The sequence below is a fragment of the Lethenteron reissneri genome, chromosome 65 (assembly GCF_015708825.2).
Source record: "Lethenteron reissneri isolate LAM-NWPU_2019-01 chromosome 65, ASM1570882v1, whole genome shotgun sequence".
Lineage (NCBI taxonomy): Eukaryota > Metazoa > Chordata > Hyperoartia > Petromyzontiformes > Petromyzontidae > Lethenteron > Lethenteron reissneri.
The window spans coordinates 13,490,275-13,517,852 of NC_083843.1; the positions used below are offsets into that span (position 1 = coordinate 13,490,275).

Consider the following 27,578-nt stretch of genomic DNA (forward strand, 5'->3'; position numbering starts at 1 on the left):
TGTGCCAATATCATTCCAGAGTGCTTCGAAGAAGGGCCATTGCCCAAAACGTCGCATATTATACATGTCAAGGAAGTGTTATTGACGACGGTGGAGGGTTTTCTTCGTCGCAGAGGTTAAAGGTGGAAGGTTTAAGGCGGAGCCATCGCGGAGGGCAGGGGTGGTCGGTGACGTCGCCACGCTTCGGGTATAAAGGCGGCTGCTGCTGCAAGCTGAGCGCGCAGTCTCTCGCGAGGAGCTTTGTCACAAGTAGTCGCAATGTCTGGACGCGGTAAAGGCGGTAAGGGGCTCGGCAAGGGAGGCGCAAAACGCCATCGCAAGGTGCTGCGCGACAACATCCAGGGCATCACCAAGCCCGCCATCCGCCGCCTCGCTCGCCGCGGCGGTGTGAAGCGCATCTCGGGCCTCATCTACGAGGAGACCCGCGGCGTCCTGAAGGTCTTCCTTGAGAACGTCATCCGCGACGCCGTCACCTACACGGAGCACGCCAAGCGCAAGACCGTCACCGCCATGGACGTGGTCTACGCCCTCAAGCGCCAGGGCCGCACTCTCTACGGCTTCGGAGGCTGAGCGCCCATCTCTCGCACACTAAGCCAACCCAAAGGCTCTTTTCAGAGCCACCCACCTCTTCGAAACTGCTTGCGCCAGTGTTGCCAAACACGCTCTGAATGGAGCACATGTCCTGGGTTGTTGTGAGCGTGCTGGACGTTCGCTTGTTGAGTTGGCGAATCTTCATCTGCTTCCACATGAATGAATGAAAGAAATCATGATATTCACGTCACATTAAACAAGGCGTAATTCTTGAACGCCTTAATACAGTACCCATTTCTGGTATTTTGCGTTAATTATTTCCAGCTGCAGCCGAATACGATATTACGTAGAGCATTTGGCGCCACAATCTTACAGCACACTCGTCCTAATTGACGGAGCGTGCCGGAATGCTAATCTCCACCTGTACAGCACAACAGCGAAGTTATTTTTCTCCACCGAGCGCTTGTATTTTTCCAAATTGCGTTCATAAAACGCCCGTGCGCCGTATTAGACGAGTGGTGAAACAATCCCTCGTAAGAAACAAAAAAACCCACGCTCAAAACACAATATACTGAATTGGGATTTCTAGTCATCCTTTTAAAACAAAGGCAATGCCATGGCTGCAATTCACTAATACACATGTTTGGACATTACATTGTGTTATATTCTCAAGTCCTTTTTGCAGTAAAATCGATATTAAAGTGAACATCGCGTCCGCGTTTCTCATTGGAGGCTGATGGAGAGGGACGGTACTAAAAGAGCCACTCAGCAGCGCCGCGCACTACGATCCTCTGATTTGCATCTCGCCTCCTATAAAAGGAGCTCAACGCGCGAGCGACATCCACATTCGCTTCCCGTCTGTTCTGACCTGAAGCTGCTGCCTACGACGCGTCGACATGCCCGATCCTCCCGCATCAAAGAGCGCTGGGCCGGCCAAGGTTCCTGCTCCCAAGAAGGGCTCCAAGAAGGCTGTGACCAAGGCTACGCGCAAGGATGGCAAGAAGCGACGCCACCGCAGGAAGGAGAGCTACGCCATTTACATCTACAAGGTGATGAAGCAGGTGCACCCCGATACCGGCATCTCGTCCAAGGCAATGAGCATCATGAACTCGTTCGTCAACGACATCTTCGAGCGCATCGCTTCCGAGGCGTCCCGCCTGGCGCACTACAACAAGCGCTCCACCATCACTTCTCGGGAGATCCAGACCGCAGTGCGACTGCTGCTCCCCGGCGAGCTGGCCAAGCACGCCGTGTCGGAGGGCACCAAGGCCGTCACCAAGTACACAAGCTCCAAGTGAAGCCTCGACTCCACCATTAATTACAAAGGCTCTTTTCAGAGCCACCCACCTCTCCGAACCTGCTTGTACCAGTCCTAGCAGGAGTACTAAACGAAACTTCCAACAAAGCCCCGGTTCACGCGGGGACATTGTTCGCTCATTGAGTGAAATGGAGAGATGGAACGCATTTTAACCTGTTTCCACGGGAATAAAAGCGATAACAATATTCATGGCACATTCACCAGCAGGCATTTCTTTGACGTGTTTGTCCATTGATTTCACCTGCAGCCCATTCAGATATTACATTGGATATTTGGTGCCAAAACCTTGCAATGCAATATATTTAATTCGTGGTTGTATTTTCGGGCAGGAACTAACATTTTGCACGTGTACATCTATGTAAAAGTAAGCGCCTAGCATGGATGACTCGTGCAGTATAATTGATGATCATCATCTCAATGCCAAGAGAATAGATATCTATCCCTGTGATCACCTCTTTTCGACATTTTTACGTATTACTGTTTCCAATGAAGTGCAGTTTTTCACACTTTATTTAGACCACGCAGAGCACTGTAAAGTTGTTTTCGGAAAGGTGTTTGCTTGAGAAAATAACATCCGTTAAGGACATCGACCGCGCTCAAACGGAACTACTGCATCGTGATGCGGCATTCTGCAATGCTCCAAAGTGAGAACATTTCGTTGATGAAGAAGAGTTGACGACTCGAGATCATTGCACGCTGCCAACCAATCAGCACGCGCCCCTTCTTCGCACGTCACGACTCCGCTGACCAGTGAGCGCGCGCTCTGGGCTACATAAGCCGCCTTCTCCTCCCCGCCTGTGAGAATCTTTGCCCTCACCAAGCCATGGCTCGCACCAAGCAGACGGCTCGCAAGTCCACGGGCGGCAAGGCCCCCCGCAAGCAACTCGCCACCAAGGCGGCCCGAAAGAGCGCTCCGGCCACGGGCGGCGTCAAGAAGCCTCACCGCTACAGGCCCGGCACCGTCGCTCTGCGCGAGATCCGCCGCTACCAGAAGTCCACCGAGCTGCTCATCCGCAAACTGCCCTTCCAGCGCCTCGTCAGGGAGATCGCGCAGGACTTCAAGACCGACCTGCGCTTCCAGAGCTCCGCTGTCATGGCTCTGCAGGAGGCCAGCGAAGCGTACCTTGTCGCGCTCTTCGAGGACACCAACCTGTGCGCCATCCACGCCAAGCGCGTCACCATCATGCCCAAGGACATTCAGCTCGCCCGCCGCATTCGTGGCGAGCGCGCTTGAACGCCCAGCTCGGCCCTCAAAGCACAACACAAAGGCTCTTTTCAGAGCCACCACTTACTCGTGAGAAAGCTTCCATGTGTGTCCTTCAAAGTTCGGGTGCCGGAAACCTTCGTTTGCTGGTCACGGCTCTCACGAGTCGTCAGGCGTAAGCGACAATCAAGTTCATTTTCTATACCCCGCCGCTCATTCTGCAACATCACACGTTGGTGTTGTGTATTGTGGGGGCCGTTGGCCCCCGGGGTCCCTCCCGCCTGCATCCCCTATTCCGTTTACGTTACCCCACCTCCCTATTACTCGCTACGGTTTCGCCGGCATTCGAATGCGACGCCCCTACTGTTACAGCCTCGCGCCGCGCTCCCACGCTGCGAGCATACGTGCGCACATCATCGTCAATCAAACGCCGTGCTCGCAGTATAGCCCTGTGCGGCACGTTACCAATGCGCATCCGTATCCGACATGTAACGAACGTATGCACACACACACACGCCGCTCCGTGCACTCCAACTCCACACCAACTACGCAAGTTATGATCGCGCACCTGTATCACACACGGAGTGAACACACGCGACACCCACTCTTGCGCCGCTCTGCGCAGCGCTCGCCGTCTGCTGGCCGCTTGCGTTATGATCGCGCACCTGGGGTACGCCTATTACGCACGCCGCGAGCTTACGCACACACAGTACCACACGCGTTCCCACACGCAACCCGCGCGCTCAGCTCCGCGCAGCGCTCACTCACGTGGCGAACCACTGTGCACACAGCGCACCCACACGCTCACACTGCACGACAAGATCACGCGAGACCACGCTTCGCTATTAATGATTTATTATATGCCACTGTGGTGCCACAGCGACGGGGCCGCTCTGCCGAGCCAGGGAGCCGCCCGGCTTCCCCCACCGCACTGCCCCCAATCACCCGCCCCACATAAGCACACACCCGCACGCATCCCCCCCCCCCCCCCCCCCCCCCATAGAGCTGGAAGGGAAGGTTACCTGATCGACCGGTTTTTATCCGAGAGACCCTTATCGGGATTAATTCTCACGGTTTCCGGCGATCAGGGAATTGGATGACCTCCCCCGTGCTACGTGGTACCGCGGCGCTGCTGCCGGCCTTAATATGGTGTGGTCGCGGCGTGGGGCATTCGGCCACCGCGGTTGAGGCGCATTTCCCCCCACACACACCCCCACGAGTCGACGGGGCAAGCAGGGGAGGCACGGGACAGCATGAATAGCGGGGTCACAGGGGCTGTTGCGCATAGTCATGGAGGGTTGGGATAATTGCGCTTGAGCGCGCAAGCCCCATTGGTAGGAAGGGTAAGGGAGTAATTAGGATTTACGCCTTGCACGCAGCACACTGATTAGCATATCAACAGCGCCTGGGGACTGCCGTGCGCGGGCTTGGGGTGCACGAGCCCATTGTTCAGCGCAGCATCCCCTTTGGGAGGTAGGGAGGATAAATAGAGGAGCGCAGAGGGGAAATCGCTCTCTTACTCCAGCGCCAGGCGACCAGACGCAGCTCGGGCCACCGACCCGGACGTCCGTGCGACGCACCGAGGCACGCGGTTAACACAAGGATCAGCGGACCGCCGTGGACACTTAACAGTGAGTAAGAAGGGGAATTAGAATCATAGCCGATAAATAGGGAATAGGTACAGGTTTAGTGGAATAGGCCAGCCTCGTCGACTCACTGATTCAACATCAATTCGCAGGTGGCATATAATAAATCATTAATAGCGAAGCGTGGTCTCGCGTGATCTTGTCGTGCAGTGTGAGCGTGTGGGTGCGCTGTGTGCACAGTGGTTCGCCACGTGAGTGAGCGCTGCGCGGAGCTGAGCGCGCGGGTTGCGTGTGGGAACGCGTGTGGTACTGTGTGTGCGTAAGCTCGCGGCGTGCGTAATAGGCGTACCCCAGGTGCGCGATCATAACGCAAGCGGCCAGCAGACGGCGAGCGCTGCGCAGAGCGGCGCAAGAGTGGGTGTCGCGTGTGTTCACTCCGTGTGTGATACAGGTGCGCGATCATAACTTGCGTAGTTGGTGTGGAGTTGGAGTGCACGGAGCGGCGTGTGTGTGTGTGCATACGTTCGTTACATGTCGGACACGGATGCGCATTGGTAACGTGCCGCACAGGGCTATACTGCGAGCACGGCGTTTGATTGACGATGATGTGCGCACGTATGCTCGCAGCGTGGGAGCGCGGCGCGAGGCTGTAACCGTAGTGGCGTCGCATTCGAATGCCGGCAAAACCGTAGCGAGTAATAGGGAGGTGGGGTAACTTAAACGGAATAGGGGATGCTGGCGGGAGGGACCCCGGGGGCCAACGGCCCCCACAAATTGGTGTCAGAAGTGGGATGGACCCCCGCGTTACCTCACGCTAAAATAAGACTAATATTTACCGGCCGGGGGGCCCCTTCGTGGAAGGCATTCGCCCGCAATCTCTTAGGGGCCAAGGAAATTAATGGATGGACGGACGCGCAGGCAGTACGTCAACTTAATATGAATCTTGATGGGCGGGCAGCCGATTTTGTAGAAGCGTTACCCGCGAGCGCACAGACACAGCTAGAGGAGCTGATGCGCCGACTCGATCAGCGGTTTGGCACGCGTGACGAGGAGGAAGCAAAATCGGCCTTAGAGGCGCGCCGGCGCCAACCTGGCGAAGATCTACGTGATTACGCCGAGGATGTGCGCGAGTTAACAAAGATCGCACGCCCGGGGTACGCAACTGATGTTATTGAGGAACTGGCCGCCGAGAAAATCCAGCGGTACCTGTCTCGCACGGCGTGGTGGCAGCCAGACATGAGCTGCCCACGTCTTCCCTTTAACGCCCTTGTCGAGCGCGCACGTAAGTGTGAAAGAATTCACAGCGAACGCGCGCAGCTCCGGGGGCTGGGACGAGAGCGCGCCATTGCGAGCCTGCTCTCGGAAGACGAGGAGGAGGAACAGGAGCTCGCGAGGACGGTAAGGGGCCGGGAAAGAGAGCCTCCAGTGTCCCGCGAGACAACCCCGGGATGGGTTGCCGGTATACAAACGGGTATAAAGGATGTCTCCGGCCAGGTAACCCAGATAGACAACAAGGTAACTCACGTAGGTGAGAGGGTAACCCAGGTACGCGAGGAAACGAATAAAAATATGACCCAACTGCAATCCTCCGTTGAGACCATCCGATCCGAGATGGGGGAACTAGACTCCACGGTAGGAGGGCTAACTGGAAGGATAGCGCGACTAGAAGCAGAGTATGAGCAGCAGCGCACTGGGGGAGGAGGGAGTGGGCAGAGAGCCCACTACGGAGCCGCCACCCCTCCCCGGGCATGTTACATGTGCGATCGCCGAGGGCATCTAGTGAGGGACTGTCCTCAGGTCGCCCGAGCTAGACAAGAGCTAAGGTCAAACACTAAGGCCCCCCTAGAGAGGGGACCACCGGGGGGTGAAATCGACGTAGCCCCGACACAAACAAGCTGTGAGAATAATGGCGAGCGAGTGATCTCCACACAGGTTCCAGCAACAACGCCCACAGAAACGGTGACTCCTGGTGACTGGCTGCGGGAGCTGGTGGCGGGGATCACGGGGGCCACGTCGCTGGTGGAAGGGGAGGTAAACGGAGTGCGTACCCGCATCCTACTGGACACGGGGGCGGTGGCCTCGCTCGTGAGCGCAGCGCACTGCAGCGCGATCGGGGTCGACGTGCGTCACCTGCAGGCCCCGGACCGCGCGCTGCACACGGCGAGCGGAGCCGGAATGGGGCTGCTGGGGAAAGCCACCCTAGAGGTCCGCATAGGCAGCCAGGTATGCACGCAGGAGTTCTACGTGTCGAGTGCGTTGTGTCACGAGTGTATCGCAGGCACCGACCTCCTAGAACGGTTGGGACTCAACGTGCAACCCCGCCAGCGATGCGCCACCATGGAGAGCAACGGCGAGCGGATACCGTTCCTGGGACGAGAACCAACGCGCCGCCGCTTTGCACCTGTGGCCGCTATCCTGGCGACGGCAGTCACCATCGGCCCGCTCACCGAGATGCTGGTGCCGGTGGCAACATCCCCCACCGACCCCGCGCTCCGACCATCAGGGGAGGTAATGCTAACTCCTCACCCGGAGTTGGCAAAACGGTATGGGGTTGTGGGATCCGCCACGTTGGTAAACGCAGATGGGGGCCGATTGTTTATGCAGATGTTTAACCCCCACAATACCCCCGCGATACTGCGACGGCGCACCCCGATAGCCACAGTACACCCCCTGCACGCACGCCACTCTAACGACTCGGTGTTCGCACTCTGGGCTGAGGACCCCGGTCGTCCTGAGGGTGAGCAGGACCTGGCCTGGCGAGTCGGCCCGACTCCCCGAGCCGAGGTCGTTCCCCTGCTCGACGCGTTACATGTACCATGGGCGGACTTACCTAAGGGAGAGGCCGATCGGCTGCGCGAGTTACTGCGGGAGTATGCCGACGTGTTCAGCGAACACGACTCGGACGTGGGTCGGACCGACCTTGTTAAGCATCAAATTGACACTGGTGCAGCCCGACCCATCAAACTCCCTGCGTACCGAGTGGGCGCACCCGAACGCGCCCAAATCAAAGAGGCAGTTGGGGACATGCTTCGCGATAACATAATTCAGCCCTCGGCGAGCCCCTGGTCAGCCCCGGTGGTACTAGTAACGAAAAAGGATGGGTCAACCCGGTTCTGCGTCGATTACCGTAAACTAAACGCAGTCACGCTCGGCGATGCCTTCCCCATACCTCGCATCGACGACACCTTCGACAGTCTCGCAGGAGCGCGGTATTTTTCCACCCTCGATCTGGCATCCGGTTACTGGCAGGTGGAGATGACGGAGGAGGATCGGCCAAAAACAGCATTCACCACCCCGATGGGCCTGTTTGAGTTTCGAGTGTTGCCGTTCGGACTCACCAATGCGCCCGCGACGTTCCAGCGGCTGATGGAGTTGGTGATGCGGGGCTTGCAATGGGAACAGTGCCTGATTTACTTGGACGATGTGATAGTGTTCAGTAGATCTTTGTCTGAGCATTGGTCCAGGCTTCGAGAGGTGTTCCAGCGACTGCGAGCGGCTCATCTCAAGCTCAAGCCACGTAAGTGTTACATCGCACAACGCGAGGTGGGGTACCTCGGGCATCGCGTCAGCGAGGCAGGCGTGCACACCGATCCGGAGAAGGTGCGCGCCGTAGTGGAGTGGCCACGGCCAAGGAATCTGACGGAGATCAGATCATTTTTGGGGCTTGCCACCTATTATCGTCGATTTGTAAAGGGATTCAGCGAGATTGCACGCCCCCTCACCCAACTCACTTCCCCTAAGCACCCCTATCAGTGGACGGGGGCCTGCCAGACGGCCTTCACCACTCTCAAAGACCACCTCACCCACGCCCCCACCCTTGCTTTCCCCGATTTTACCACCGATTTTATTTTGGACACCGACGCCTGCAGCAGCGGGCTGGGCGCGGTGTTGTCACAGGTACAGGATGGGACGGAACGAGTCATCGCGTACGCCAGCCGGACCTTGAGTGGGGCCGAGCTGAACTATTGCGTGACCCGCCAAGAGTTGTACGCCGTGATTTTCGCATGTAAGCAGTTCCGGCCGTATTTGTACGGCAGGAGATGTCGCGTACGCACTGACCATTATGCTCTGCAGTTTCTTCTTACATTCAAGGAGCCGCGGGGGCAGATGGCCCGGTGGTTGGCGCAGTTGCAGGAGTACAACCTGCAAATCGAGTATCGGGCTGGCCGGACGCATGCAAACGCGGACGCCTTATCGAGGCGACCCACGGTGTACGCCGAGACGAGGGCGGAGGAGGCCTGCCCGTGTTTCACGGGGGGACGCTGCCGGCAGGCAACGGACCCCCGAGAGGCCGCGGCCACTGACCCCCCCCCAGCGAGGGAGAGTGCAGTGTGCGCCACAGAAACCCTCACAGGTGGCACTGAGGATCCCGTCGACCGCCCGGCAAGCGCGGGACCCGCGGCTCGGGACCCGATCGGACGGATCCAGGAGGACGTCGGCTGCGCCTTCCCGGGCCTAAACGACGAGCAGCTGAGACAGACCCAGCAGCGAGATCCGGATCTGGCGGCAGTGGAGGCGGCACTGCGGGAGGAAAAGAGCGCCCTACCAGGACCCTGGAGCGGTTTGTATGCCCGGTTGTGTGTGCGGAACGGAGTGGTACGGGAGTTAACCGAGGCCGGCCAGCCGGGGGGCATCTGTGTTCCTGCCCAGGTGCGACCCCAGCTGCTACGGCTGGTGCATGACCACCCACTCGGGGGCCATGATGGGGAACGGCGCACCCGGGAGACCCTGCGTCGCCAGTATCTCTGGCCCAAATTGGCACAAGATGTGGCCGCCTGGGTGCAGGGCTGCCGGGCCTGTCAGCAGTGTGGGCAAAAGCCGGCGAGGTACCAGGTACCCCTGAGGCCGTTCCGAGTCAGTCGGACGAATCAGTTGGTCGGAATCGACCTGCAGGGGCCCTTTCCACGATCCCACCGGGGCAACCGATATATTCTCGTAGCGGTGGAATACTTCACCCGCTACCCCGTGGCGGTGGCTATCCCAGATAAAACAGCCCTTGTAGTGGCCCGGGCCTTCGTGGAAAACTATGTACTTAAGTGCGGGATCCCCGAACGAGTCATTACCGACCAGGGTAGTGAATTCGAGGCCGAATTATTTCAGGCGCTGTGCCGAGAGTTCGGGATCCAGAAGGACCGAACCACGGCGTATCACCCCCAGGCGAACGGGATGGTAGAGAGGATGAACCAGACTCTGGCCGGGAAGCTTAAACGCATGGCGGCCGCGAATCAACAGGACTGGGACGAACACCTTCCCTATGCCCTGTTCGCCTACACCACCGCCGTTCACACCTCTACAGGACAGACCCCGTTCCTAATGATGTTTGGTCGCGAGTCTCGCCTGCCCGCAGATCTGCTGTTCGGTGTTCCTCCGCCGCAACGGGAGGAAGGGAGCCACCCCGTGGAGCACTTGCTGGAGACCCTGCGAGGGGCCAGGGGCCGAGCCTGCCCGCACGGAGAGGCCGCGCACCAGCGGCAAGAGCAGGGCGCCCGACCCCGTATGGAGCCCCCCTTCTACACTGCGGGCTCCGAGGTGTGGCTGTACACTCCCCGCGTCGGTGCCGGACAGGTGGGGAAGCTGACCACCTACTGGCGAGGACCCTGGATTGTGAGACGGCAGATCTCACCATGGACGGTGCTGATTCAGGGAGGAGAGAGGGGCCGGGAGATGGTGGTCAACATCCGCCGACTGAAGCCGTGGCGAGCAGCCCCCGAGGGGGGGAGCCCCGCCGTCCAAGTACCCCGAAACCCCGGGGTCCCCCCACCCCCCGTGCCCGGGGGCCTCGCGCAGTACATGGGCCCCACGGAGCCCCGGGCTCCGAGGGGCCCCGGGCGGGGCCGGGGGCGACGAGGACGGCGACCCTTAAACCCCACCGCCTCTGAGTTTGTTCCCCAGCCCGCAGGTGCCAGAGGCCGAGGGGAGCCGTTGGAATGGAGGAGGAGACCCCCGCCGGAGCCCCAGGAGACGGAGCCGCCACCCCCGAGGCCAACCACAAGGGCCGGGCGAATCCCGCGGACCCCGCGGCGATACCTCGTGGGGGCAACCCAGGCGAGGTGCTCAAGTCAACCCGGGACGGGGACTGGCACCCCGGGGGGCTATGTGGTGCCACAGCGACGGGGCCGCTCTGCCGAGCCAGGGAGCCGCCCGGCTTCCCCCACCGCACTGCCCCCAATCACCCGCCCCACATAAGCACACACCCGCACGCATCCCCCCCCCCCCCCCCCCCCCCCATAGAGCTGGAAGGGAAGGTTACCTGATCGACCGGTTTTTATCCGAGAGACCCTTATCGGGATTAATTCTCACGGTTTCCGGCGATCAGGGAATTGGATGACCTCCCCCGTGCTACGTGGTACCGCGGCGCTGCTGCCGGCCTTAATATGGTGTGGTCGCGGCGTGGGGCATTCGGCCACCGCGGTTGAGGCGCATTTCCCCCCACACACACCCCCACGAGTCGACGGGGCAAGCAGGGGAGGCACGGGACAGCATGAATAGCGGGGTCACAGGGGCTGTTGCGCATAGTCATGGAGGGTTGGGATAATTGCGCTTGAGCGCGCAAGCCCCATTGGTAGGAAGGGTAAGGGAGTAATTAGGATTTACGCCTTGCACGCAGCACACTGATTAGCATATCAACAGCGCCTGGGGACTGCCGTGCGCGGGCTTGGGGTGCACGAGCCCATTGTTCAGCGCAGCATCCCCTTTGGGAGGTAGGGAGGATAAATAGAGGAGCGCAGAGGGGAAATCGCTCTCTTACTCCAGCGCCAGGCAACCAGACGCAGCTCGGGCCACCGACCCGGACGTCCGTGCGACGCACCGAGGCACGCGGTTAACACAAGGATCAGCGGACCGCCGTGGACACTTAACAGTGAGTAAGAAGGGGAATTAGAATCATAGCCGATAAATAGGGAATAGGTACAGGTTTAGTGGAATAGGCCAGCCTCGTCGACTCACTGATTCAACATCAATTCGCAGGTGGCATATAATAAATCATTAATAGCGAAGCGTGGTCTCGCGTGATCTTGTCGTGCAGTGTGAGCGTGTGGGTGCGCTGTGTGCACAGTGGTTCGCCACGTGAGTGAGCGCTGCGCGGAGCTGAGCGCGCGGGTTGCGTGTGGGAACGCGTGTGGTACTGTGTGTGCGTAAGCTCGCGGCGTGCGTAATAGGCGTACCCCAGGTGCGCGATCATAACGCAAGCGGCCAGCAGACGGCGAGCGCTGCGCAGAGCGGCGCAAGAGTGGGTGTCGCGTGTGTTCACTCCGTGTGTGATACAGGTGCGCGATCATAACTTGCGTAGTTGGTGTGGAGTTGGAGTGCACGGAGCGGCGTGTGTGTGTGTGCATACGTTCGTTACATGTCGGACACGGATGCGCATTGGTAACGTGCCGCACAGGGCTAAACTGCGAGCACGGCGTTTGATTGACGATGATGTGCGCACGTATGCTCGCAGCGTGGGAGCGCGGCGCGAGGCTGTAACCGTAGTGGCGTCGCATTCGAATGCCGGCAAAACCGTAGCGAGTAATAGGGAGGTGGGGTAACTTAAACGGAATAGGGGATGCTGGCGGGAGGGACCCCGGGGGCCAACGGCCCCCACACCACCTGCGAATTGATGTTGAATCAGTGAGTCGACGAGGCTGGCCTATTCCACTAAACCTGTACCTATTCCCTATTTATCGGCTATGATTCTAATTCCCCTTCTTACTCACTGTTAAGTGTCCACGGCGGTCCGCTGATCCTTGTGTTAACCGCGTGCCTCGGTGCGTCGCACGGACGTCCGGGTCGCTGGCTCGAGCTGCGTCTGGTCGCCTTGCGCTGGAGTAAGAGAGCGATTTCCCCTCTGCGCTCCTCTATTTATCCTCCCTACCTCCCAAAGGGGATGCTGCGCTGAACAATGGGCTCGTGCACCCCAAGCCCGCGCACGGCAGTCCCCAGGCGCTGTTGATATGCTAATCAGTGTGCTGCGTGCAAGGCGTAAATCCTAATTACTCCCTTACCCTTCCTACCAATGGGGCTTGCGCGCTCAAGCGCAATTATCCCAACCCTCCCTGACTATGCGCAACAGCCCCTGTGACCCCGCTATTCATGCTGTCCCGTGCCTCCCCTGCTTGCCCCGTCGACTCGTGGGGGTGTGTGTGGGGGGAAATGCGCCTCAACCGCGGTGGCCGAATGCCCCACGCCGCGACCACACCATATTAAGGCCGGCAGCAGCGCCGCGGTACCACGTAGCACGGGGGAGGTCATCCAATTCCCTGATCGCCGGAAACCGTGAGAATTAATCCCGATAAGGGTCTCTCGGATAAAAACCGGTCGATCAGGTAACCTTCCCTTCCAGCTTTATGGGGGGGGGGGGGGATGCGTGCAGGTGTGTGCTTATGTGGGGCGGGTGATTGGGGGCAGTGCGGTGGGGGAAGCCGGGCGGCTCCCTGGCTCGGCAGAGCGGCCCCGTCGCTGTGGCACCACATAGCCCCCCGGGGTGCCAGTCCCCGTCCCGGGTTGACTTGAGCACCTCGCCTGGGTTGCCCCCACGAGGTATCGCCGCGGGGTCCGCGGGATTCGCCCGGCCCTTGTGGCTGGCCTCGGGGGTGGCGGCTCCGTCTCCTGGGGCTCCGGCGGTGGTCTCCTCCTCCATTCCAACGGCTCCCCTCGGCCTCTGGCACCTGCGGGCTGGGGAACAAACTCAGAGGCGGTGGGGTTTAAGGGTCGCCGTCCTCGTCGCCCCCGGCCCCGCCCGGGGCCCCTCGGAGCCCGGGGCTCCGTGGGGCCCATGTACTGCGCGAGGCCCCCGGGCACGGGGGGTGGGGGGACCCCGGGGTTTCGGGGTACTTGGACGGCGGGGCTCCCCCCCTCGGGGGCTGCTCGCCACGGCTTCAGTCGGCGGATGTTGACCACCATCTCCCGGCCCCTCTCTCCTCCCTGAATCAGCACCGTCCATGGTGAGATCTGCCGTCTCACAATCCAGGGTCCTCGCCAGTAGGTGGTCAGCTTCCCCACCTGTCCGGCACCGACGCGGGGAGTGTACAGCCACACCTCGGAGCCCGCAGTGTAGAAGGGGGGCTCCATACGGGGTCGGGCGCCCTGCTCTTGCCGCTGGTGCGCGGCCTCTCCGTGCGGGCAGGCTCGGCCCCTGGCCCCTCGCAGGGTCTCCAGCAAGTACTCCACGGGGTGGCTCCCTTCCTCCCGTTGCGGCGGAGGAACACCGAACAGCAGATCTGCGGGCAGGCGAGACTCGCGACCAAACATCATTAGGAACGGGGTCTGTCCTGTAGAGGTGTGAACGGCGGTGGTGTAGGCGAACAGGGCATAGGGAAGGTGTTCGTCCCAGTCCTGTTGATTCGCGGCCGCCATGCGTTTAAGCTTCCCGGCCAGAGTCTGGTTCATCCTCTCTACCATCCCGTTCGCCTGGGGGTGATACGCCGTGGTTCGGTCCTTCTGGATCCCGAACTCTCGGCACAGCGCCTGAAATAGTTCGGCCTCGAATTCACTACCCTGGTCGGTAATGACTCGTTCGGGGATCCCGCACTTAAGTACGTAGTTTTCCACGAAGGCCCGGGCCACTACAAGGGCTGTTTTATCCGGGATAGCCACCGCCACGGGGTAGCGGGTGAAGTATTCCACCGCTACGAGAATATACCGGTTGCCCCGGTGGGATCGTGGAAAGGGCCCCTGCAGGTCGATTCCGACCAACTGATTCGTCCGACTGACTCGGAACGGCCTCAGGGGTACCTGGTACCTCGCCGGCTTTTGCCCACACTGCTGACAGGCCCGGCAGCCCTGCACCCAGGCGGCCACATCTTGTGCCAATTTGGGCCAGAGATACTGGCGACGCAGGGTCTCTCGAGTGCGTCGTTCCCCATCGTGGCCCCCGAGTGGGTGGTCATGCACCAGCCGTAGCAGCTGGGGTCGCACCTGGGCAGGAACACAGATGCACCCCGGCTGGCCGGCCTCGGTTAACTCCCGTACCACTCCGTTCCGCACACACAACCGGGCATACAAACCGCTCCAGGGTCCTGGTAGGGCGCTCTTTTCCTCCCGCAGTGCCACCTCCACTGCCGCCAGATCCGGATCTCGCTGCTGGGTCTGTCTCAGCTGCTCGTCGTTTAGGCCCGGGAAGGCGCAGCCGACGTCCTCCTGGATCCGTCCAATCGGGTCCCGAGCCGCGGGTCCCGCGCTTGCCGGGCGGTCGACGGGATCCTCAGTGCCACCTGTGAGGGTTTCCGTGGCGCACACTGCCCTCTCTCTCGCTGGGGGGGGGTCAGTGGCCGCGGCCTCTCAGGGGTCCGTTGCCTGCCGGCAGCGTCCCCCCGTGAAACACGGGCAGGCCTCCTCCGCCCTCGTCTCGGCGTACACCGTGGGTCGCCTCGACAAGGCGTCCGCGTTTGCATGCGTCCGGCCAGCCCGATACTCGATTTGCAGGTTGTACTCCTGCAACTGCGCCAACCACCGGGCCATCTGCCCCCGCGGCTCCTTGAATGTAAGCAGAAACTGCAGAGCATAATGGTCAGTGCGTACGCGACATCTCCTGCCGTACAAATACGGCCGGAACTGTTTGCATGCGAAAATCACGGCGTACAACTCTTGGCGGGTCACGCAATAGTTCAGTTCGGCCCCACTCAAGGTCCGGCTGGCGTACGCGATGACTCGTTCCGTCCCATCCTGTACCTGTGACAACACCGCGCCCAGCCCGCTGCTGCAGGCGTCGGTGTCCAAAATAAAATCGGTGGTAAAATCGGGGAAAGCGAGGGTGGGGGCGTGGGTGAGGTGGTCTTTGAGAGTGGTGAAGGCCGTCTGGCAGGCCCCCGTCCACTGATAGGGGTGCTTAGGGGAGGTGAGTTGGGTGAGGGGGCGTGCAATCTCGCTGAATCCCTTTACAAATCGACGATAATAGGTGGCGAGCCCCAAAAATGATCTGATCTCCGTCAGATTCCTTGGCCGTGGCCACTCCACTACGGCGCGTACCTTCTCCGGATCGGTGCGCACGCCTGCCTCGCTGACGCGATGCCCGAGGTACCCCACCTCGCGTTGTGCGATGTAACACTTACGTGGCTTGAGCTTGAGATGAGCCGCTCGCAGTCGCTGGAACACCTCTCGAAGCCTGGACCAATGCTCAGACAAAGATCTACTGAACACTATCACATCGTCCAAGTAAATCAGGCACTGTTCCCACTGCAAGCCCCGCATCACCAACTCCATCAACCGCTGGAACGTCGCGGGCGCGTTAGTGAGTCCGAACGGCAACACTCGAAACTCAAACAGGCCCATCGGGGTGGTGAATGCTGTTTTTGGCCGATCCTCCTCCGTCATCTCCACCTGCCAGTAACCGGACGCCAGATCGAGGGTGGAAAAATACCGCGCTCCTGCGAGACTGTCGAAGGTGTCGTCGATGCGAGGTATGGGGAAGGCATCGCCGAGCGTGACTGCGTTTAGTTTACGGTAATCGACGCAGAACCGGGTTGACCCATCCTTTTTCGTTACTAGTACCACCGGGGCTGACCAGGGGCTCGCCGAGGGCTGAATTATGTTATCGCGAAGCATGTCCCCAACTGCCTCTTTGATTTGGGCGCGTTCGGGTGCGCCCACTCGGTACGCAGGGAGTTTGATGGGTCGGGCTGCACCGGTGTCAATTTGATGCTTAACAAGGTCGGTCCGACCCACGTCCGAGTCGTGTTCGCTGAACACGTCGGCATACTCCCGCAGTAACTCGCGCAGCCGATCGGCCTCTCCCTTAGGTAAGTCCGCCCATGGTACATGTAACGCGTCGAGCAGGGGAACGACCTCGGCTCGGGGAGTCGGGCCGACTCGCCAGGCCAGGTCCTGCTCACCCTCAGGACGACCGGGGTCCTCAGCCCAGAGTGCGAACACCGAGTCGTTAGAGTGGCGTGCGTGCAGGGGGTGTACTGTGGCTATCGGGGTGCGCCGTCGCAGTATCGCGGGGGTATTGTGGGGGTTAAACATCCGCATAAACAATCGGTCCCCATCTGCGTTTACCAACGTGGCGGATCCCACAACCCCATACCGTTTTGCCAACTCCGGGTGAGGAGTTAGCATTACCTCCCCTGATGGTCGGAGCGCGGGGTCGGTGGGGGATGTTGCCACCGGCACCAGCATCTCGGTGAGCGGGCCGATGGTGACTGCCGTCGCCAGGATAGCGGCCACAGGTGCAAAGCGGCGGCGCGTTGGTTCTCGTCCCAGGAACGGTATCCGCTCGCCGTTGCTCTCCATGGTGGCGCATCGCTGGCGGGGTTGCACGTTGAGTCCCAACCGTTCTAGGAGGTCGGTGCCTGCGATACACTCGTGACACAACGCACTCGACACGTAGAACTCCTGCGTGCACACCTGGCTGCCTATGCGGACCTCTAGGGTGGCTTTCCCCAGCAGCCCCATTCCGGCTCCGCTCGCAGTGTGCAGCGCGCGGTCCGGGGCCTGCAGGTGACGCACGTCGACCCCGATCGCGCTGCAGTGCGCTGCGCTCACGAGCGAGGCCACCGCCCCCGTGTCCAGTAGGATGCGGGTACGCACTCCGTTTACCTCCCCTTCCACCAGCGACGTGGCCCCCGTGATCCCCGCCACCAGCTCCCGTAGCCAGTCGCCAGGAGTCACCGTTTTTGTGGGCGTTGTTGCTGGAACCTGTGTGGAGATCACTCGCTCGCCATTATTCTCACAGCTTGTTTGTGTCGGGGCTACGTCGATTTCACCCCCCGGTGGTCCCCTCTCTAGGGGGGCCTTAGTGTTTGACCTTAGCTCTTGTCTAGCTCGGGCGACCTGAGGACAGTCCCTCACTAGATGCCCTCGGCGATCGCACACATAACATGCCCGGGAAGGGGTGGCGGCTCCGTAGTGGGTCCCCTGCCCGCTCCCTCTCCCTGTACGCAGTTGTTCCAACTCGGACTCTAATTGGGATACCTTCCCGGCCAGCCCCCCTACTGTGGAGTGTAGCTCACCCATCTCAGACTGGATGGTCTTCATATTTTTATTTGCGTCCTCGCGTACCTGGTTTACCTGGCCGGAGACATCCTTTATACCCGTTTGTATACCGGCAACCCATCCCGGGGTTGTCTCGCGGGACACTGGAGGCTCTCTTTCCCGGCCCCTTACCTTCCTCGCGAGCTCCTGTTCCTCCTCCTCGTCTTCCGAGAGCAGGCTCGCAATGGCGCGCTCTCGTCCCAGCCCCCGGAGCTGCGCGCGTTCGCTGTGAATTCTTTCACACTTACGTGCGCGCTCGACAAGGGTGTTAAAGGGAAGACGTGGGCAGCTCATGTCTGGCTGCCACCACGCCGTGCGAGACAGGTACCGCTGGATTTTCTCGGCGGCCAGTTCCTCAATAACATCAGTTGCGTACCCCGGGCGTGCGATCTTTATTAACTCGCGCACATCCTCGGCGTAATCACGTAGATCTTCGCCAGGTTGGCGCCGGCGCGCCTCTAAGGCCGATTTTGCTTCCTCCTCGTCACGCGTGCCAAAGCGCTGATCGAGTCGGTGCATCAGCTCCTCTAGCTGTGTCTGTGCGCTCGCGGGTAACGCTTCTACAAAATCGGCTGCCCGCCCATCAAGATTCATATTAAGTTGACGTACTGCCTGCGCGTCCGTCCATCCATTAATTTCCTTGGCCCCTAAGAGATTGCGGGCGAATGCCTTCCACGAAGGGGCCCCCCGGCCGGTAAATATTAGTCTTATTTTAGCGTGAGGTAACGCGGGGGTCCGTACCGCTTCTGACACCAATTTGTGGGGGTCGCTAGCCCCCGAGATCCCTCCCTCGATAATGTTAACGGCCGGGCTAGCATCATCAATCGCCCCCCCGCTGCTAAGCGAACCGCTGCTAAGTTCCTCACCCATGGGGTGGGAGCCGTCGCCCGAGGATTCCACTCCACCGCGGGTCCGCGTAGCAGGCATGGTTAATTACGTACGCGCACACCCACACACACAGCTCCGTACGGCACTCACTCTTGCGCTTCTCTGCGCCGCGCTGGCCGCTCACGTTACAATCGCGCACCTGGGGTACGCCGATTTCGCACGACGAGAGCTTACGCCTACACCGTACTACACGCGTTCACACTTATAACACGTAACGAGCACACGCAAGCGGGGCACACGCCGACACAACGACTAAAGTCGCCGCCGCCGTGCGCGCGAGATAAACCGTACAACAATGCGCAGCCGATTACGCTATGATCGCGCACCTGGGGGACGCCGATTACGCACGCTGCGAGCTTACGCACACACAGTACCACACGCGTTCCCACACGCAACCCGCGCGCTCAGCTCCGCGCAGCGCTCACTCACGTGGCGAACCACTGTGCACACAGCGCACCCACACGCTCACACTGCACGACAAGATCACGCGAGACCACGCTTCGCTATTAATGATTTATTATATGCCACCTGCGAATTGATGTTGAATCAGTGAGTCGACGAGGCTGGCCTATTCCACTAAACCTGTACCTATTCCCTATTTATCGGCTATGATTCTAATTCCCCTTCTTACTCACTGTTAAGTGTCCACGGCGGTCCGCTGATCCTTGTGTTAACCGCGTGCCTCGGTGCGTCGCACGGACGTCCGGGTCGCTGGCTCGAGCTGCGTCTGGTCGCCTGGCGCTGGAGTAAGAGAGCGATTTCCCCTCTGCGCTCCTCTATTTATCCTCCCTACCTCCCAAAGGGGATGCTGCGCTGAACAATGGGCTCGTGCACCCCAAGCCCGCGCACGGCAGTCCCCAGGCGCTGTTGATATGCTAATCAGTGTGCTGCGTGCAAGGCGTAAATCCTAATTACTCCCTTACCCTTCCTACCAATGGGGCTTGCGCGCTCAAGCGCAATTATCCCAACCCTCCCTGACTATGCGCAACAGCCCCTGTGACCCCGCTATTCATGCTGTCCCGTGCCTCCCCTGCTTGCCCCGTCGACTCGTGGGGGTGTGTGTGGGGGGAAATGCGCCTCAACCGCGGTGGCCGAATGCCCCACGCCGCGACCACACCATATTAAGGCCGGCAGCAGCGCCGCGGTACCACGTAGCACGGGGGAGGTCATCCAATTCCCTGATCGCCGGAAACCGTGAGAATTAATCCCGATAAGGGTCTCTCGGATAAAAACCGGTCGATCAGGTAACCTTCCCTTCCAGCTTTATGGGGGGGGGGGGGGGGGGGGGGATGCGTGCGGGTGTGTGCTTATGTGGGGCGGGTGATTGGGGGCAGTGCGGTGGGGGAAGCCGGGCGGCTCCCTGGCTCGGCAGAGCGGCCCCGTCGCTGTGGCACCACAGTATAAGCGTTGTGAAACCATGTTTACATAATGTACAACAAAAGAGTTATTTTGGTGAAATGTATTTTACCTCGGAGTCGCGTGGTGGTGTGGAGGCCTAGCACCGTGCAGAGCCTCCCGCCTCGCCTGATTTTGCCACCCGGCTGACGCTGGGTACGGGTGCCGTTTCCCCCCCCCCCCCCCGCGCTTCAATAATACTGTGTAATCGCTATAATTTTATAATCTACCGACCCTATAATAGTAATAGCACACATTGTGGTGGGGGGGGGAGTAAAGAGGACGTGAAACTTAGATGAATTTACCTCAGAGTCGCGTGTTAATGCGTGCGCCTATTTTTAACGGGAATTAAAGATGGCGTCCACCCCGCAACTGCTAGCCCGTCGCTAGCCGTTGCCAGGGGCAACCGGCGTCCAATGAAAGTGCGTATGGTCCGACATCCACAGACAGACAGACAGACATTCACGATTTTATATATATTGATTAAACCCAAAGATATTGGTTTATGTTGTTTCAAGCCCGAGCTGATAAGAAGTTCACATTTTGCAAACTGAGACTGAATTATTCACGCACATATATTTTTAGGCATTGCCCGAACAGGCGGTTAAAGGAATATATATATACACCGTATAGGCACGTGGGCGATCAATCACGAGCTCAAGGCTATCACAATGATTTCTTATAACCAATGCGGTCCCTCAAAATGATGATTATAATCAATAATACATTGATATTTGCGGAATCCGCTTATAAGTTTGACTTGCCAGCACGTGCCCATAAATTAACTCTATCATGTTTAAAACTTGAACCTATTAAGTACGTGTATCGCATTGTTTAATTCATAAGATGCGTGTGCGCATTAAAATATATATGGATACAAATGATGAAAGTCAACATCGAATCCTCGCGTCCCGGCTTGTCATTGGTGGCTCAAGGAGAGGGCGGGACTCGACCGAGAGGAGCCAATCAGCAGCGGCGCGCTCTACGATCCTCGTCTCCGCTATAAAAGCCGCTCCCGTGGTGCGTGTTAACGTCACAAATCGTTCGTACTTTGTCTCCAGTGCTTTTTGCATCCTAGGTCCCTTAACGATGTCTGGACGCGGCAAGACCGGTGGCAAATCTCGCGCCAAGGCAAAGTCCCGCTCTTCCCGCGCCGGCCTGCAGTTCCCCGTGGGTCGCGTTCACAGGCTGCTCCGCAAGGGCAATTACGCCCAGCGGGTCGGCGCTGGAGCACCCGTCTACCTGGCCGCCGTGCTCGAGTACCTTTCTGCCGAGATCCTCGAGCTGGCTGGCAATGCCGCCCGCGACAACAAGAAGACGAGGATCATCCCCCGACACCTGCAGCTCGCCGTGCGAAACGACGAGGAGCTCAACAAGCTCATGGGCGGCGTGACTATCGCCCAGGGCGGTGTGCTGCCCAACATCCAGGCCGTGCTGCTGCCCAAGAAGACCTCTCAGGCAAAGAAGTGAACGCGCCGCCGCCTCTACCACCACAACAACGGCTCTTTTCAGAGCCACCCACTTGCTTGCAAAGAGCTCGGTCAGTCGTACACAGGGGTTTTGTTATTAATAAGGACGCCGTCGTCGAGTTGCCCTCGTCCCAAATTGCTCGCAATTAAACGAATGCTTTGCTCATTCCAGATACCCTTTGTCTAATTTAGGAACGGTATTTGAGCAGCATTCCAACATTGCATCAATCATGGAACATGGTTTAGAATAAATTGGGATGCCTATTGGAAGAAAGTATCGTGTTTTTTTAAAGAATAAAACTCGCTCTTTTTGAGCGGTCAGATTACATATGAAGAGGAGTCGGAGAATGGTTCAAGCACTTCAAGGGATCTGCGAGCCACCCTCACGCACCACGCACCACGAAAACACGACATCTCCGCTCTCACGACAACACGCACCAATCAATCTTAATTTTTTTCACACGCGCGGGAAATAAGAGCTGGACGGGGGGGTCAGGGGTTAAAGGGCAGTGACGTCACCCGGACCAGGCGTGCTGGACGCGAATGTGTATTGGGAGCGGAGATTGAGGAGTTAAAAGGGGCTGTGGGACGTGTGCCCGGGGTTGGTCTTGGAACGAATATTGCTGTGCGTTGGTGAAAACAGGTCCCTGTGGGGTGGGCTGGTAGGACCGAACAATTGAATGGCTATAATAAAATGAAATGGCAAAAAATGGGCGCCAATAAGTAGATGGAAACGTAGACGGAGTGGAACATAAGAAACAATAAAGTAGTAGTAACCGTTCTGCAAAAAAATAATAGTATTGCACAAGTATGTACCTACGTGAGTGCAGCTTGGAGCAGACACAGTGAGTAGTAACAATCTGCACGAGATGCAGCGCCGTGGGCCACGCCCCTATCACTGTTAGCCCCGCCTCCTCGCCCCCGGTACTGTATTCTCGACTGTAGACTCCGCCCCTTTTCGCCAACGGCCCCTCCCTCCATCGCGCTAAGCTCCGCCTCCCACCGCTTGACCCCGCCCCGCTCCCCCGTGGCTCCGCTCCGCCCCCGTGGCCCCGCCCTCCACCCGCGTAACCCCGCCCCGCCACCCGTGGCCCCGCCCCATCTCGGTGTCCCCGCCCAGCCCCGCGTAGCCCCGCCCCCTGCCGCTGTAGCCCCGCCCGCTGCCGCGTAGCCCCGCCCCCTGCCGCTGTAGCCCCGCCCCCTGCCGCTGTAGCCCGGCCCCCTGCCGCGTAGCCCCGCCCCCTGCCGCTGTAGCCCCGCCCCCTGCCGCTGTAGCCCCGCCCCTTGCCGCTGTAGCCCCGCCCCCTGCCGCTGTAGCCCCGCCCCCTGCCGCGTAGCCCCGCCCCCTGCCGCTGTAGCCCCGCCCAATACACCCCGAGCGGGGGAGAGATTCCCAGGCCTGGCTCGGCTGGAGAGCCGCCGACGAGGGGGGGGAGGTAGGGAGTTGTTTTTAATGAAAAAGCTTTAAATGTAAATGTTTCTATTAAAAAAACATCAGGGAATGTAACATTGTTAAATATTTACTGCCTTTCACACACACAGGGGAACTATACGAAGGGAGAGCTTGAGGCCTAGGTCTAGGCTTTAGGCCTAGCTGTAGGCCTTAGGCCGCCGTGGGTTAATTGTTAATATAAATGTTTTAATTATTTATGTTGAAGCTTTAAATGTAAATGTTGCTATTTAAAAACATCAGGGAATGTAACATTGTTAAACATTTACTTTTCACACACACGGGGGAACTATACGAAGGGAGAGCTTGAGGCCTAGGTCTAGGCTTTAGGCCTAGCTATAGGCCTTAGGCTGCCGTGGGTTAATTGTTAATATAAATGTTTTAATTATTTATGTAAAAGCTTTAAATGTAAATGTTTCTATTAAAAAACATCAGGGAATGTAACCTTGTTAACCATTTACTCCCTTTCACACACGCGGGGGAACTATACGAAGGGAGAGCTTGAGGCCTAGGTCTAGGCTTTAGGCCTAGCTGTAGGCCTTAGGCCGCCGTGGGTTAATTGTTAATATAAATGTTTTAATTATTTATGTTGAAGCTTTAAATGTCAATGTTGCTATTTAAAAACATCAGGGAATGTAACATTGTAATTAAAAGCTATCTGAGGGAATTATAAGGGAATGCTACACTTGGTTAGCCAGGATAGCGTCACTGAGTCTAAATGTTTTTGTAGGGTCATGCCAAGTGTTTGCAGTAGGGGGCGATGTTGACACACGGACGGACGGACGGACAAACGGACGCACGATATAATCTATTGGAGTCTGGTCCACTTCGTTCCTACCAGAAGTGCATAAACCAATCTACTACGCCTCTTCACATGCGCGTGGAACGAATGATTATTGCATTCGTTCTAAATTTGTAGCTTTCGTGACTGCAATGATTCATACTCTTTGGTTTTTTCGGTAAAGTCACGTAGGTAAAACAATAATAATAAATAACTAAAACAATATAAATAATAAAATAACAAATCAGGGGGGAAGAGGGGGGCTTATCTGAATGTGGTTGCCGGGAAGTGGCGGGGGTGTCGGGGCTAAAAGAGAACAAATGAGCACATTAGCTCAGGGTTGTGGCCGGTGTTAGCTGATAGTAAGCATAAAAGTACTGGTAAACGCTGGGGATGTTAACACTCGCGAAAGTATAATATTACCTGTCAAATAAGATGGTACAAATATGTGTAGTTAAATATTTTTTACATGGTTAATAACATCTTTCCAATGATTACTCATTCGTGTTACTTAGTGCAGTAAATACGTGTTACTTATTGCAGTAAAAACAACTAATCGCATGAACCATCCTGCGCTCCTAGAATATCAACTCTGTCAATGCATTAAACGTAAGATTATATATTTTCTTTAAACATTCGACTGCGGAGTCACTTGAGTTGAATTTGAGTGGTGATGATTGTGCACCGTGCCTTCAAGGCGCGCGACCCTTCTGCAGTGCGTGAGCTACTCATCTCTTGCCACGTAAAATGTTAAACTTTCCATATAATGTCGGTTAATTTTGAGTAATTTTCTTCAGTTTGTTGTCCATCTGAAAATCCATAAATTTATTCATTTCAAAGTTCGATTAAAACGTCCAGTTAAAAGTTCGGTGACAAGGGACGATTGACATGGCGCGCAGTCCTCACCATAGCGCGAGAGGAGGAATCGCGAGCACGCGAGGCAAAACTTAAATAGAAAATATTTCGTTGGAATTAAATATGAGTAGTCTTTTGAAGCATCTTGTCTTGCAAAAAATTCGAGTGCGTTTTAAATAGTGTTCATCAGTAACACTTTTGAAAACCGACAATCATCATATCTTGCCCTGACCGAACAATGTCTCCCAAATGTTGGTTGTTCACTTGTTTAGAATTATAATTTATATCGTGAGCATTGTCGTATATTGCATAAGTAACGTACATTAAAGAAGTGATCTTCGTGATGATGTATTAACTAGATGCATGTAAGTATGAACGTTACGGGAGTAATCGAGCCCAAAGGCAGGCGTGATAAACACAGTGAGTATGGTGGCAACTCCCTCACTAGAGCTGAGTGCTGGATGATCTCAGCGACGTCCGCATTCAGTACGACGCTTCTATAATAACCTCGGGCCTGGAGGACGCTCGGTTCGAATTCGTGAGAGCGCTGATTTCGGTTTCCAAGAGGCGAGGCGATAAAAGCGACGTCTTGAGATGGCGGAAACTGCTCCTGCTCAACCACCAGCTGCGGCTACTTCAGCGCCTAAAAGCCCCAAGAAGAAGCGCGCCGCTCCAAAGGCCAAGAAGGTCGGCCCCAGCGTGTCCGAGCTCATCCTCAAGGCTCTGGCCAGCAGCAAGGAGAGGAACGGCGTGTCTCTTCCTGCGCTCAAAAAGTCGCTTGCTGCCGGAGGATACGACGTGGAGAAGAACAATGCCCGCGTGAAGTTGGCCATCAAGAAGCTCGTGGCCAAAGACGCCGTGGCGCAAGTGAAGGGCAGCGGCGCGTCTGGCTCTTTCAAACTCAACAAGGAAAAGGCTGCCGCAAAGGCGAAGCCCAAGTCGTCAACGGCAAAGCCCGCAGCTAAAAAGCCCGCGGCAGCCAAGAAGGTGAAGAAGCCCGCGGCAGCCAAGAAGACCGCGCCCAAGAAGTCTCCCAAGAAAGCAAAGAAGCCCGCGGCTGCCAAGGCGGCCAAGAGCCCCAAAAAGGTGAAGTCGGCTGTTAAGCCCAAGAAGGCGGCGAAGAGCCCAGCCAAGCCCAAGGCTGCGAAGCCCAAGGTCGCTAAGCCCAAGACCGTCAAGGCCAAGGCCGCCAAACCCAAGGTGGCCAAGCCCAAGAAGGCCGCGGCCAAGCCCAAGAAGACTGCGCCAAAGAAGTGAATCCGATGGGACGACCGACGCTCGATTCACTCCACCTCAACGGCTCTTTTCAGAGCCACCCACTTCGTTAAAAAAGTGAACCAGATGCTGCTGCGCTTCAATTAGTTCAAATTAACTGTGTAACATTTCACCCACTCGATGTGTTTTAAGCATTGATGTGATGGGAGTGATCGAGCCCGAAAGCAGGGATCACAAACACAGGCGAGGCGGGTGGCAGCTCCCTCACTCGAACTGAGTGCAGAGTAATCTCAGCGACGTCAGCATTCTCGCTGGCGATTCTAATCTAAATCCAGATTCAAAATCGATGCATTCTTGACGAACCTCCAATTTGATTATGTGTTGCACCTCTTCATTCCGTCATCATGCTACTGGTGCCAAATATGGAATTTAGTCTAAAAATGTATTGATTCCAGACAGCTTTACTCATTTGCCTTCATTCGCTCGTTCCGCCTTTTCACTTTGTTTTTGTTTTGTAAACATTGCGGTGCACCATCTAAACTTCTCTATTAAATTAATTACTATACGTAAATATCGCATTGTTTGCAATGTCTTTCTTACTTTGGGAGACTCAACTATTGTGTTGGAAGCCGTTAAGCTTCACACGATTATAAAGTTAGTTCATCTTGTTCACTTGAAAACAAGACCTTACACCGATTATTCACTGCACGTGCAATCTTGCAACAGATGGCGTTCCTCTGGCGTTCGCTGCGGGTGTGCCAATATCATTCCAGAGTGCTTCGAAGAAGGGCCATTGCCCAAAACGTCGCATATTATACATGTCAAGGAAGTGTTATTGACGACGGTGGAGGGTTTTCTTCGTCGCAGAGGTTAAAGGTGGAAGGTTTAAGGCGGAGCCATCGCGGAGGGCAGGGGTGGTCGGTGACGTCGCCACGCTTCGGGTATAAAGGCGGCTGCTGCTGCAAGCTGAGCGCGCAGTCTCTCGCGAGGAGCTTTGTCACAAGTAGTCGCAATGTCTGGACGCGGTAAAGGCGGTAAGGGGCTCGGCAAGGGAGGCGCAAAACGCCATCGCAAGGTGCTGCGCGACAACATCCAGGGCATCACCAAGCCCGCCATCCGCCGCCTCGCTCGCCGCGGCGGTGTGAAGCGCATCTCGGGCCTCATCTACGAGGAGACCCGCGGCGTCCTGAAGGTCTTCCTTGAGAACGTCATCCGCGACGCCGTCACCTACACGGAGCACGCCAAGCGCAAGACCGTCACCGCCATGGACGTGGTCTACGCCCTCAAGCGCCAGGGCCGCACTCTCTACGGCTTCGGAGGCTGAGCGCCCATCTCTCGCACACTAAGCCAACCCAAAGGCTCTTTTCAGAGCCACCCACCTCTTCGAAACTGCTTGCGCCAGTGTTGCCAAACACGCTCTGAATGGAGCACATGTCCTGGGTTGTTGTGAGCGTGCTGGACGTTCGCTTGTTGAGTTGGCGAATCTTCATCTGCTTCCACATGAATGAAAGAAATCATGATATTCACGACACATTTAACAAGGCGTAATTCTTGAACGCCTTAATACAGAACCCATTTCTGGTATTTTTGCGTGAATTATTTCCAGCTGCAGCCGATTCCGATATTACGTAGAGCATTTGGCGCCACAATCTTACAGCACACTCGTCCTAATGACGGAGCGTGCCGGAATGCTAATCTCCACCTGTACAGCACAACAGCGAAGTTATTTTTCTCCACCGAGCGCTTGTATTTTTCCAAATTGCGTTCATAAAACGCCCGTGCGCCGTATTAGACGAGTGGTGAAACAATCCCTCGTAAGAAACAAAAAAACCCACGCTCAAAACACAATATACTGTATTGGGTTTTCTAGTCATCCTTTTTTAAACAAAGGCAATGCCATGGCTGCAATTCACTAATACACATGTTTGGACATTA

At 57.4% G+C, this 27,578-nt stretch overlaps 2 protein-coding genes and 1 pseudogene across 2 annotated transcripts; all 3 read left to right on the top strand.

Moving 5' to 3' along the window:
- LOC133359489 (uncharacterized) lies at nucleotides 1–27,019 on the top strand (annotated as a pseudogene).
- Nucleotides 19,771–22,495, top strand: LOC133359687 (histone H2A-like). Its single transcript, XM_061578200.1, has one exon. It carries the CDS (start codon nucleotides 20,720–20,722, stop codon nucleotides 21,341–21,343), a length of 624 nt encoding a protein of 207 aa, XP_061434184.1. The 5' UTR covers nucleotides 19,771–20,719; the 3' UTR covers nucleotides 21,344–22,495.
- LOC133359680 (histone H1.5-like) lies at nucleotides 23,146–26,205 on the top strand. The gene has a single exon (XM_061578192.1). The coding sequence runs from the start codon at nucleotides 25,023–25,025 to the stop codon at nucleotides 25,683–25,685; it is 663 nt and encodes a 220-aa protein (XP_061434176.1). The 5' UTR covers nucleotides 23,146–25,022; the 3' UTR covers nucleotides 25,686–26,205.
- Nucleotides 27,020–27,578: the final 559 nt, after the last annotated feature.